The sequence below is a fragment of the Octodon degus genome, unplaced genomic scaffold, assembly GCF_000260255.1.
Source record: "Octodon degus isolate 3935 unplaced genomic scaffold, OctDeg1.0 scaffold00083, whole genome shotgun sequence".
Lineage (NCBI taxonomy): Eukaryota > Metazoa > Chordata > Mammalia > Rodentia > Octodontidae > Octodon > Octodon degus.
In genome coordinates, this window is record NW_004524659.1 from 7,228,816 (window position 1) to 7,242,423 (window position 13,608).

General features: G+C 40.1%; 1 protein-coding gene across 3 annotated transcripts in view; it reads right to left on the minus strand.

Annotated features, from left to right (window-relative positions):
• The window catches only part of Lsm14a (LSM14A, mRNA processing body assembly factor), an 82,439-nt gene that overhangs the window by 5,870 nt on the left and 62,961 nt on the right, over window positions 1-13,608 (minus strand). For all 3 annotated transcript variants that reach the window (XM_004636726.2, XM_023721640.1, XM_004636727.2), the window contains 3 exons: window positions 7,356-7,538; window positions 7,060-7,231; window positions 3,757-3,991 (listed from right to left, as the gene is read on the minus strand). In XM_004636726.2, coding sequence (XP_004636783.1) covers window positions 3,757-3,991; window positions 7,060-7,231; window positions 7,356-7,538 — 590 coding nt within the window. The remainder of the gene's footprint in view (window positions 1-3,756; window positions 3,992-7,059; window positions 7,232-7,355; window positions 7,539-13,608) is intronic.

Below are 13,608 nucleotides of genomic sequence, written 5' to 3' on the forward strand. Positions count from 1 at the left end.
AAAAAAAAAATAAAAAATAAAACAGCTAGGTTGAAAGGTAGTGTAAAATGAAGCTGGATATATCAAGTGCTAAAGCAAGCACTCCAGTGTAACATTACAGTCTTCTTTTATCAGGACAATGCTTGAGTCTTTTGTGAAACACTTAAGCAGAAGTTGGATTATCTGCCAGACACACAGGGAATAAAGACTCTCACAGATAACCCCTACAATGCATTTGAATTTTGCAATATACATAACGAATGTTAATAAAAGGCTCAGAACAAAAAGGCGTGAGTTTTAAAAAGATATGTATTAATCAGTACATACAGCAATGCATATAGTACTAAATCAATGAAGATTTGAATGATGTTCAGAGAAAGGGTCACAACAGTTCAGTCGCATAAAGAAAACAGTTGTATATATAAATATCTGAAAAATATCACGAAGTAGTGTATTTTGTAAATTTTCAAGAGGTAAAGCTTAACCAAAAGGTTAAAGCTATACGCAAAGATACTGGGCATGGTGGTGCATGTCTGTAACACCAGCACTAGGGAGGCTGAGGCAGGAGGACTGCTGTTTGAGATTAGCCTAAGCTACAGAATACAAACTTGTCTCAAAAAAAAAAAAAAAAGGAAAGGACATGTATTTCAAGTCAAAGGGTGTGGTGTCTGTGATAGTCTAGAAATGAGAGCACTCCTGGGAGTGGGGTGATGGCCTAGGAAAGGATATATTCTTGGTTCCTCAAGGAATACTATAAAGAAGTTTCAGGCAGGAGGTCAGGCCTCTCAGATGTTTTTCAACTCTTGAGAGTTTAATCTTTAAAAGTAGACTTTAGATTAAACTGTACATGCAATTATCTTTCCACAAATGTCAAAACTGACAGTCTCAAGGGCCTAATAACTAATGAGATTACACCAGCAACTATTACTACAATTCTCAGCTGCACCCAGTCTAATTTAAACACACTTGTTTTGAAACCAACCTGATTCAATGTGCTTGGGTCTTTAAGCAGTACCTGTTACATATGCAGTAAACAGAGAATGAAGATCTGAAGATCTAAGCTAGGCGTGGCGACACATGCCTATAGTCCCAGCACTAGAGAGGTTGAGGCAGGAAGATCACTGTGAGCTCGATGCTAACCTGAATTGTATAGTGAGACCCTGTCTCAAAGTTCAAGTTGCAAAATCGATTAGAAGTTCTGAACTTGAGGAAAAACCAGGAACAGTAGTGCATGCAGTCAGCACTTGGAAAGCTGAAGCAGAAGGCTCCTTAGTCTGGTCTACACAGTTAAGATTCTGTTTCAGAACCAGCTCCCCCCTCAAGGGGAGGGGCAGAGTAGAGATTGAGAGTACTTGAGTAAATGAGCACACGTAAGTATGTACATAGGAACACCAATGCTCACAAAAAAAGCAAACTGAATATTCTAGACAGAAGAAATAGCTGGGCATAGTGAAGTATGCCTGTAATCCTAGCACTCAGGAGGATGAAGCAGGAGGATCACTATAAATGAGGTCAGCCTAGGCTACATAGCAAGACCCTGCCTTAAAAAACCAAAATTTAATAAATAAAAAACCAAAAATAAACCCCTCCCTTCAAAGTCGTGAGATAGGAACAATCTCGGCACTAAGAACAAGAACAAGTATTTGCAACACAGTGAATGAAGGAGGAAAGGCCAGGCCAACAAGTAATAAGGACAAGAGCCCATACCAGACTTCTGGCCTAGAAAAGCGGGCAGATCATGAAGCAGCTTATATGCTGTCTGTGCTGAGGAATACTGATTTTTTTTTTTAATATTTATTTATTTTTATTTATTACATTTATTTATTGTGTGTGTGTGTGTGGCCAGCTCAGCCCACCAGGGGGCGGGTCTGGCTGGCATGTGGTGCTGGGGATCGAACCGCGGTCCCTGTGCTTTGCCAAGCTTGTTTCAAGTAGGTGCTTTAGACCACTGAGCCATCTCACCAGCCCCAATACTGATATTTTTTAAAAAATATGTCTTAAATAAAAAATGAATGTATTTAGAAACATTAAGAAAACTCTAAAATGGGTTTGTGATCAGTGTCTAATACTACAAAGGAGTTACAGGCAAGTATTTGTGGAAAAGCTACTGTGCTTTATACTTAAAAGTCAATGGGGTGGGGGCACGGGGAGATAGCTCAGTGGAATAAGCGCTTCCCTGGCAAGCGCAAGGACCTAAGTTCAATCCCCAGTTTCACCAAAAAAAAAGGTCAATGGCAACCTCAAGGCCAATTACAGTGACAAGCAGAAGCCACTCTAATTTTCTAAGACATAGTCACTGAGCTGGGATGGCAATTTTGCATGTTATAAGTCCTGCAACTACACCAGGCCTTCAAGACTGGAAAGTATAAGCTGACTTCAAGCTAATGTGTAAGCCTTGGCTGTCATGACACGATACCAAAGGCATGAAACTTAATGGACCAGGTCCAGATGTCAATAGTGACCACTTTTAAATACTGGACAATGAGATTTCTGCCAGTGGATTTTTTTTATTTCCAGCTATCCTCTACTGTTCCTATCAGATCTCTTAAGGAGATTTTGATCCTTATTGTTCTATTCTTAAATATTTAGGATTTTTTTTGGAGATCCTAAATATTTAAGGATCCCTTCTATGTAGCTCAGGGTGGCCTTCAAACTCTCGGGAATGTTTCTTCTGCTTAGGTGTCTGGAATGTTGGGATTACAGGTATGTGGCCACATGACTGGCCTTTAGTAAGATCATTAAAATGCAAAGGTTTGCTTCTCATTCTGGGTATATATGCTATGTTCTTTTGATGTCAGAAGTATAAAAACTTTACAACATGAAATAAAGGTGATATAGTTCCTTTTCTGTATGTATGTATGTATGTATGTATGTATTTATTTGTGTGTGTGTGTGTGTGTGTGTGGCCAGCTCAGCCCACCAGGGGGTGGGGCTGGCTGGTATATGGGGCTGGGGGATTGAACCGCGGTCTCTGTACTTTGCTAAGCTTGTTCTAAGTAGGTGCATTAGACCACTGAGCCATCTCACCAGCCCCTGTGTATGTGTTTAGTGATCATTCCTATGCCTCCAGAAAAACAAAGCAACCCTCTTCCTTTCCAGAAGGACTAAAAAAGAAATAACCTTACCTCAGTCTCTTCACAGAATGGGGGTGGGTGGGTGGATGTTTCCCTAACCAGCCCATAAAATCTAAAACTATGGCACAATACGTAGAGGAAAAAAAGAGCACTACATCTGTAGTGGGGAGCAATGGCACATGTCTGCAATCCCAGCTTTGGTAGACTGAGACAGAAGGATTGTATGTTCCAGGCCAGACTGGGTGACTTAGTAAGACCTTGTCTCAAGGGATTAGGGATGCAGCTCCATGTGAAAGCCCAAGGTTCAGTCCTCAATAATTGGGGGGAAAGTCAAATCACATCTCCCTCTCTTCAAATGAAAAACTTTTTAGACTCATTAGCGAAGAATTTACTGTTCTTAAAATTATAGAAACATTGCTAAGTGTGATGGTGCATGTGCCTGTAAACCCAGCACCCTGGAGGCTGAGGCAGAAGGGCTGTCTTAAATTCAGGCCCACCCTGAGATAAGCGAGACCCCGTCTCAAAAAAAAAAAAAAAAAAAGCAAAACCAAACAAAAAATAGAACTAGGTACATTTTCCATGGAAAACTCAAACTGGAAGTTCTTTTAATGCTCTCAAAATAATTCACACAAAAACTGATTCATAAAACTGAATTAAAAAAAAAAAAGCTGGATGAATGGCAATGCCAAAGCATAAAACTTACCCTATATTCAAAATCTGCAAACTCTCTTCCACCACGACCTCCTCTGAATCCACCACGAAATCCCCGTGGAGTAATAAAGGTACCACCTCTGCCACTACCACGTCCTCGGCCACCACGGAAACCAAGACCTCCTCTGCCTCCTCTGTACCCTCCACGACCACGGTTTGGACGGAGTGGAATCCCAAAAGTTTCAGCATTTAATCGCCTTTCTTCAGCCCAGGTTGGTCTCCGTTCCCTATTACAAAAGAAAACCACCGTTAGCATATCCTGTATTTTCTTTTTTTAAAGCATATCCTGTTTTGTTTTGTTTTTTTCCTGGAACCAGGGATTGAACTCAGGCCCTTGTGCTTGCCAGGGAAAGCATATCCTGTTTAAAAGAATGTTTTTCAGCAAAAAATAGGTAGCACAATTCCTAAATTACCTAAAGATCAATTTAAAACAAGCATCTCAACTACTAGGGAGGCTGAAGAGGAAGGATCTTAAGTTCAGGTCCAGCCTGGGTTATTTACCACCTGTCTCAAAATAACACTATAAAAAGGGAGGGGAACATAGTATAGCACTCCCTGGATTCAACCCAGAGCACTGCAATGGGGAAAAATGAAACAAAAAACCAATACCTTCCCACAAAAAGAAAAACTTAAAAAAAAAAGACTAGCTTATCCAATTCGGTCAGCTGTCCATGGCATGCAAGCTTAGTATATTCCCACAACAGAACAGCTTCCCTCTCCATGTTTACAATGAAGCTAACAACCGTCACCAGGTGGCACCAAACTGCAACCAGAAAGAACAAAGATATAATCTTAGTAGGACAGCTTCTGGAACTTATGTTGTAAGACTGAGTCCTTTAAACTCACAGTAATTTACTGTTAATTTTCTAGACCCATATTTATTACAATACGGCAGAGTTTTACTGTATCAGTAAACATCAAAGAAATACTACCAGTTTTGGTTCTGGCTTCATATGAACTACAATATAAAACTACAGAAGAGGGCTGGTGAGACAGCTCAGTGGTCTAAAGCACCTGCTTAGGCAAGCTTAGGCAAGCATGCAGGAACCTCAGTTCGATCCCCAGCACAACATGCCATGCCAGCCCCGCCCCCAGGGTGGGCTGAGCTGACCATAAAAAAAAGAAAAAAATAAATAAAGGAAACATTAAAAAAACAAAACAAAACAAACAAACAAACAAACAAACAAATAAAAAACTACAGAAGAAGGGCCAGAGAAATGGCTCAGTAGAGTAAGTGCTTGCCTGGAAAATGCAAGGGCCTGAGTTCAATCCCTGGTTATGCCAAAAAAAAAAAAAAAAAAAGAAAAAAGAAAAAAGAAAACTATACAGAAGTCTTATATAGATGTTATATGAATGCTTCTATCTTAATTACTAATGACCAAATGTGATTACAATCCTACTCAAATTAAATAGTTTTTTAAAAAATTCTTTCATGATTAGGAGCCATAGATTGATTTTTTTTTTTTTTTTTAGGGAAGGGTCTACAGGGTGTTCAGGGTCTCACTACTAGATCAACTTATAGGGATCCACCTACTTATAGACTCCCAAGAGCTGGGATTACAGGCGCATGCCACCATGCCCAGTCTCAACTGCTGTCTCAGCATGCCTGGGGCTGAGGCCAGCACAGCAGGCCCGGGGATTGAATCCCTGGCCCCTGCTTGCAGTATGTGCCTTTGTCAAATATAGCTGAATGAAAACTATACCTAGTAGAACACAGGAAATGGGAGCAGCTACCAATAACTGTTCATAAGCCCTCGATTAAGAGTGATATCGACATCTCCAAGTACCTCTTTCCTCACTTAACACTATATAAACTCAAATATCACTATTTCTATTTTTAAAATTCTATGAGTACACAGGAAAACCATGCATGGAATTGATAAGTAAACACCAAGGGCCTGCCCACACACAGCAAATATTTTCTGCTCTTCACAATAAATTCGAAAGCACTCCAATGTCACGGAGTCTTTTCAAAGTTCTCATGCAGTCTGCGTGTTGCTGAGCTGGGAGCAACTGACACAGCAGCCATTCTGAAGCATCAATGTCATTCTGGCCCTTAGCAGTGTTCTTCACAGGACTGTCTTATTTTCTGAGAATCTTGAAAGATGTCATTTATCTTGAAATAAATTTTCCCCCAAGCTGAACCTCCACACACACTCTTCTGGAGAGTTTTGAGACAAGTCATGCTATATATAGTTCAGGCTGTCCCTGAACTCAGTAAATTGCCCAGGGTGGCCTCAAACTCTCAGTGATCTTCCTGCCTCAGCCTCAAGTGCTAACATTACAGGAATATACCACATCTGGCAATATGTTTTTTTAAATTTTATATTTGATTGATTGACTGTAATTTAGTACAGGATCTACAGGGTTTCACAATGTAGATCGGACTTGTGGTGATTCGTCTGCGTTCAGCCTCCCAAACACTGAGATTACAGACGCATTTCACCATGCCCAGTCTCAGTGCACTCTGGGGCTGAGCTGGCACTGCATGCCAGGGATAGAACTCAGTCCCTGCATATGCCTAAGCAGGCGCTTTAGTCTGCTGAGCTATCTGGCTGGCCCAATATTTTCTTTAAGTACAATAAAACAGTAAAAAAACAACTATAGTCATTAGATATCTTAAAATTTTCTTTTTTGTATTTTTGAGAAAGGCTTTCACTGTGCTGTTCAGGCTGGTCTTGAACTTGAAGCATTCTTCCTACCTCAGCTTTCTGAGTGCTAGGATTACAAAGCCACCACATCTAGCTTTTTTGTTTGTTTTTTGAGACAGGGTCTCCCTGTATATACACACTGGCCTTGAACTATGTAGTCCAGGCTGGCTTCAAACTCTAGGCAGTATTCTGGCCTCAGCCTCCTGAGTACTGGGATTACAGGTGTGCATTACCATGCCTGGGGCCAAATCTTTTTTGAGACAGGGTCTCACATGTAGTCAAGGATACTAGTCCAGGCTGGCTTGGAACTCGTGGCTATATTCTTACCTCAGCTTTCCAAGTACTTAGATTATAGGTGTGTGCCAAACCCAGCTTCTATATATTCTTTAAATCTTGAGAATTTATTTTTATTTTTTTTATTCATTTAATTTTTAGACAGGGTCTCCCTATGCGATTCAAACTGGCCTCAAACAGATTATGCAGCCCAGACTGGCCTTGAATTTGAGGTGATGTTCCTGCCTCAGCTTCCACAAGTGCTGGGATCATAGGTGTGTGTCATCATGTCTGGAAACCTTGTAAATTTATATGAAATATTTTTTATAACTCATGTTTTAAGAGCACAAGAACAGCTTAAAAGACAATACCTATTATCATCACAAGAAATATTATCAAAGAAGGATTTAGTTTTGTCGTAGTAGCAATTAGGGCCAAGAGGGTCTTCTTCATCGGCATTTCCTTCACTGTTTTGGGTATCAACTCCAGAGTCGCCCTTATCTTCACCATTTACAGGTTTCTCTTGTTTCTCAAGTTTATCTTCTAATGAAAAACAAACACCATAAAAGTCAAGATTCATACTAAATAAAATTAAATGTGTAACGTAGAAAATATCCTTAGTTCATTGATAAATAAGATTTTTCTAAGTAGAGAAATCAAAGCTTACCTTTTAATTTAAGTTTACTATGAAATTCTCTGTCAATCTCCTCTTTGTTAAATTGTGCATTTGCACTTTCGAAGTCAAAGTCTTTCTCAAATTTCATCGGACCATCTCTCCGAATACCAAACCTTCCCCGGCCACCTCGATGTCCTCCACGCCCTCTCCTTGGTGTTGAAGGAGCACCTGAAACTATGTAAATAAATAATTTACACAAAGGACTCTCACTATGGAATAGCTGGCTTAGGACAGAAGCTGTTATTGTAGTCCTTATACTAAATGGCCCAAACCAGAAATGTTTAAAGATCTCTGCAGACATTATGACATTTAGAAATTAACTGCTAAAACAGTAATATATGAAGACTAGCACACACAAAATGATAAACATTTATTATTTGTGGGCTCCATATTCAGATATATATTATTAAAAGAATACACAATCAAACAAGCTTGGAGCCTTTACACTAAGTAAATGTACGTTTCTCAAGGGCAAAGTCTTTGTTCTGTTTATTGCTATAGTCCCCAAACCTACATTGTGCAAGAAATACAATGGGCCTCAAAACCTAAAGCCTTTTATGGAAAGGATAACAGGAAACAAGATTTACAATTAAAAAATATGGAAATGTCTGAGCACAAATTAAAGGGTTTGAGATACAGTGTATCTCCTTAAAACAGACAATAAGCACCTGTCCTCACTGGCACCAAACGCTTCTACTCCATTTTTTAAGTTTTAATGTGTTTAGTACAGGATCTATAGGGTTTCACTACACAGATCGGACTTGTAGTGATCCTTCTGTTTTCAGCCTTCCAAGCGCTGGGATGACAGGTGCGCGCCACCATGCCCAGTCAACTGACCTGGGGGGGGGGGGGCATGCTGGGTGTGCTTCATTTATATTGTATGACTGCACAATATTTAAACTTTCCTATCCCTATGCAGTCGCTCTACAAAACATAGTAACAGGACTTTAGCCAATCACATGAGACATGATAAAATACAAAAGGATAATTTATAGTGAAAACTTGGGAACATAAATATCCAACATAAGAGGAATGATTTAAAAAATATAAAATTGAATTGAATTTGATGTAAATTAACTGCAAAATCCAGGTGTTGTGGTGCACACCCATAACCCTAGCACTCTGGAGGCTGAGGCAGGGAGGACTGCTGCAAATTTGATGACGGCTTGGGGTATATAGTGAGTTTGAGGCCAGCCTGGACGACATGGAAAGACCCTGTTTCAAAAATAAAAGTGCAAAAATGCAGAGCATGAAACAATATGCATTTAATGATTACGTGAAACGTTTAATATTCATTGATGAAGATCAGAAGTCACTACAGGAAACAGGTTGGTGTTCACTATTTGCTGAGGTTTGGCAAATTGCCTGGATTTGAGAAAACAAGTCAGAAAAGCCCACAGAAACATATCCAGACATTTAAATCTAGAGAAGTATCCAGGATATGCCAAAATGTTTGATATTTCGACAGGGTAAACCAAACTGCATATACTGCAGGTTAATAATTAGCTTCTCTTCTGGAGGGTTAACAACCTAAGTTAGCAGATCAAAATTGGAGAAAAGGAAGGGCTGCACGGTTAGCCAACATTCTGGCCCTAGCCTTTCAAGGTCAGTGAAGACTCGGGACATAGGAGAACCTGTACTGTAACAACATGTAACTCAGTTGTGCTCCAAATTTTCTGATCAAGAAGATTATGGAGCCACAGAGGAATGTGTTCGATGATGTAAAGCGAGCCTGGGGAGAGTCACATGGCGTGAAAATACATTTTCTCAAGCTTTCACAGAGAGCAAATTGGTCAAGCAATGGCCGTGACTCATCTTCATGGCTGACACTGACAAAAGGATGTACAAAAGGCGGTACAGGGCTACAGGATAAATCCTGAGAGTACTGGGCTGACCTTATCAGATACAAAAGTTACATTCCTTGGTATATAGGTCTTGCTATATCTTGGTCTTAACCATCCAGCAGAAAAGTATAAAAACGAGGTATATAAAGTAAAGCCATATTAATACGATGAGCTGTAAAAGGCTCAAGTCAATAACTTCTGAGGATAGCCCACTAATATTATAGACTGCTAGACAGTGTTGGATTGTTTTGCTAAATTCAAACACCTATAGTATTTAGATGCCAATAGAATACCCACCTCTGACAGGACTAAACAAAAAAAAAGGGGGGGGGATACAAAGGAAAGATCATTATGTATTTATATATACAAAATAGTTAGGACAGATATACAGCTACTTTTGCTTAATTCAATGAGAAGAAAAAGGGTACTATAGTGTTTGGACAGGATATCCTGTCTGCTTCTTCTACTATGGATAACCACTAAGAAGATAACAATGTACAGTGTATTGACTATCAAAACTGTCCTATTAATCAGCTGTGAAACTGTCTCATTCATATTTATTTCTCAATTAAAAAAATATAAAAAACAAACAAACAAAACAAAAGAAAGAAGAAACAACAGTGTTAGTGCCATCATACACTAACTAGGAGTATTTGACGTGGTCTCATAAATTCCTGTTAGACAGAAAAGCAGAAATGTCAGCTTTCCTCAAGGCCATGCAGTCAGCACTGAATAGGGAGCATGGTGAACGGTGAAAGGGGGAGTGAGCCGGACAACCCAGCATGTTGTCAGTGATCGCATTGTGTCCACGAGGTTGGAGACGGTGAGAGAGGAGCAAGCACACACACACCCTTGCCCCAGGTATTTTCAACCATGGTAGTTGCTATTTCTGGTTTTGATTGGATAGCTTCTAAGTGGACCTATTTGTAGATCCGAATGCTATTTACATTTAATTTATATGTGATCCTTCTTCCTTAATACAATATTAGAAACACAGAAACAAGTGACTAGATGAAGGCTGGAGGGCCAGCGAGACAACTCAGCAGACCAAGCTACTGCTTAGGCAAGCACAGGGGCTGGAGATCAATCCCAGGCACCCCAAGCCATGCTGGCCCTGCCCCCAGGTGCCCTAAACCTGCCACAGAGTCTGGGCATGGTGGTGCACGCCTGTAATCCCAGTGCTGGGCAGGGTGAAAACAGGAGGATCACTACAAGTCTGAGCTGCATGGTGAGACTCTTGTACCAAATACATAAAAAAAAAAAACCCCAAAATAAAAATTAAAAAAAAAAATCTAGAGAAGTAGATGTTTAAAACATTCAACTTTACTACTAAAATGACGTGTCTAAATATATGCCAGAATTGGGGTTCTGTCTTAAAAAAATGAAATTCTGGGGTTGGGGAGACAGCTTGGCAGTCTAAGCACCTGCCTGGCAAGCGCTAGGGCCCAGGTTTGATCCCTGGTACTGCATACCATGCTGGCCTTGCACTGAGCCAGCCACTAAGAGGAGCTGGCCACCAAAACCAGGTATGGTAGTGCATGCCTGTTATCCCAGCAACAGGATGGCTAAGACAGGAAGATCACTATGTGCCAGAGCTGCACAGCGAGACACTGTTCCAAATAAATAAAATAAAATAAAATTCTGGAGCTGCGGTTGTAGTACTTAGTGGTAGAACAACTTGACCAGCACATATGAGGATCTGGGTTCAATCCATAGGTACGCTGTAATTCCAGCACTAAAAGACTAAAACAGATGTATCAACAATTTGAGACCAACTTGGGTTACTTGATGAGCTTCAGGCCAGCCTGGACTATGCAACAAGACTCTGTCTCAAAACAACCAAACTGTTGGGTGGTGGTGGCACATACCTATAATCCTAGCATTTAGGAGGCTGAGGCAAGAAGACTGCTACAAGTTCAAAGCCAACACAGGCTACCTAAGAGAGTTCAAGGATAGTTTCAACTAATGATACCCTGTCTCAAAACAACAACCAAACCAAATAAACAAAAAACCAACCAAGCCAAACCTATGTTCTGAGTATAGATGTGTACGTCTGTGATATCTAAGAAAAAAATTTTAAAGAATAGTTATGGAACTTTTTAAATTTGTTAAAGAACTTTGATGATAGGATAAATGGTGAGTTCTGAAAGGCAAGATACTTTTAAAAGACATTTTTAAATTTTATATGATAAACATTATGTCACTTTGAGGACCATGGTCTCTTTTTTCAAATATAGAGAAATAAATAAATACAGCCCACAACTCTGTATGCCAAGGCATATAAACAACATATGTAAAAATGTACAGCCAGGTACAGTCCCAGGTACTCAGGAGGCTAAGGTATCTCAAAAGGTACAGGCCAGCCTGTGTAACAGTAAAAATAAAAACAAAACAGAAAATACAGGAGAAGAGTACACATTTAAACCAGGTGAGATGGTGCACATCTATAATCCAAGCACTCAGGAGACTGAAAATTCAAGACCAGCCTGGGCTACAAAGTGAGTTCAAGGCCAGTCTGAACTGTGTAGTGAACACAAAAGACCCTCACCCAAAAGGCATACATTATAAACACTGTATCTAGGCTTTTTCTCTTGAGACAGGTGTTTGCTCTGTAATTCAGGTTGGCTTTGAACTTGTGGCAACCCTCTTGCCTCACCCTCCCACATGCTTGATTACAAATATGTTCCACCATGCACAGTTCTAGGCTGCTTAAAGGGACCAGAGAGATGGCTCAGTAGAATAAGCACTTGCCTAGCAAGTGTAAGGGCCTGAGTTCAATCCCCGGTACTGCAAAAAAAAGAAAAGAAAAAAAAAGAAAAGAACTCTAGGCTGCTTAAGTTGATAAAGCTAACTACTTTTCAACCATCAAAACGACCATACATTTGATTTATTTTTTTAATTTGGAGGAATATTAAATTATAATGTTTGCAAAAGCAAATTTGAAGTTAATAAGACATCTGTTTTGGGTAAATATTATAATTATGAAACAAAGCCAAATATAAAACTTCACTAAATCAACAATCAGGAAAGAAAATTAAAATTTTTAAATTAGCACTTCAAAAAACAAGTCCTGGATTAAATTTTTTTCCCTGAGACAGTCATGCTGGGATTATAGGTGTATGCAATCACCATGTCCTGCTGGATTTAAGTAATTTTAAGGAGGAAACCTTTTCTCCTTCTGGTATTGAGAATGGACTGAACCCAGGGTCTCACACGACAGATACATGCTCTACAACTAAAATACATCCACAAACCCAACTGAGAAACTTTCTGAAATGTAATACACATATAATTGTATTCCTAAAATCATAGAAAACAAAACAATTTCACAGTGCTAATGAGAAAGTGATACAAACAGGAAGCCCACAGAACCATGTTGTAAGCATAAACGTATGAATTATACTAGCAAGGTAAAATCAGTATACGAAAAGGTAACAACAGCCTCTAATCAAGTAATTTCTTTTCTTTTTTTTGGTACTGGGAATCAAACTCAGGACCTTGTACTTGCCAAGCCCCCTAGAGTAGAATTTTTTACAGAGAAGTAACACTTCATAAAACCTTTCATGGTGGGGTGGCATTTGCCTATATTCCCAGCAGTGTGGGAGGCTGAGGCAGGGGATCACAAATTTGAGCCTCTTCTGGGCAACCCAGCACTAGCCAGAGCCTGCTAAATAAAATACACCAAGGGCTGAGATGTAGCTAAATCCAAAGGCCCCGTATTCAGTCTCTAGTACAACATACATACATGCACACACACAACCACCCAAACACCAAAACAAAAAAACACTATTTATGCCAGGTGTGGAAGTATACCCCTTAATTCCAGCACTCAGGAGGCTTGAGTTTAAATCCACTCTGGGGTACATAATAAGCTCAAGGCCATTCAGAGCTACAGTGAGACCTTTCCTGAGAAAAACAAAAACCAACAAAACCTTTATTTGATAATAACTGAAGCCAGGCAGTGGTACACACATGTAATTCCAGCACTTGAGAAGCTGAGGCAGGACTGCCTCAGTTCGAGGCCAGTCTGAGCTACTCACTCAAGGCTAGCCTGCACTACAGAGTGAGACCATGTCTAAAATGCAAAATAAAAAACCCCTAATCCAACCCAAAGAAAGTAATTATAACTATAAAAATAAATAAATAAAAAATTAGAGGGCCGGCCAGATAGCTCAGTGGTTTAAAGCGCTTGCTTAGGCAGAGCACAGTGGCAGCAGTTCAATCCCTGGGGTGCCATGCCCTGTTGGCTTCGCCCCTGGGGTGTGCTGAGATGGCCATTGTGACTGGGCGTGGTGGTGCGTGCCTGTAACCCCAGCGCCTGGGAGGCTGAAAACGGGAGGATCACTATTCACTATGAGTCCGATCCATATAGTGAGACCCTGTACTAAATACGTTAAAAA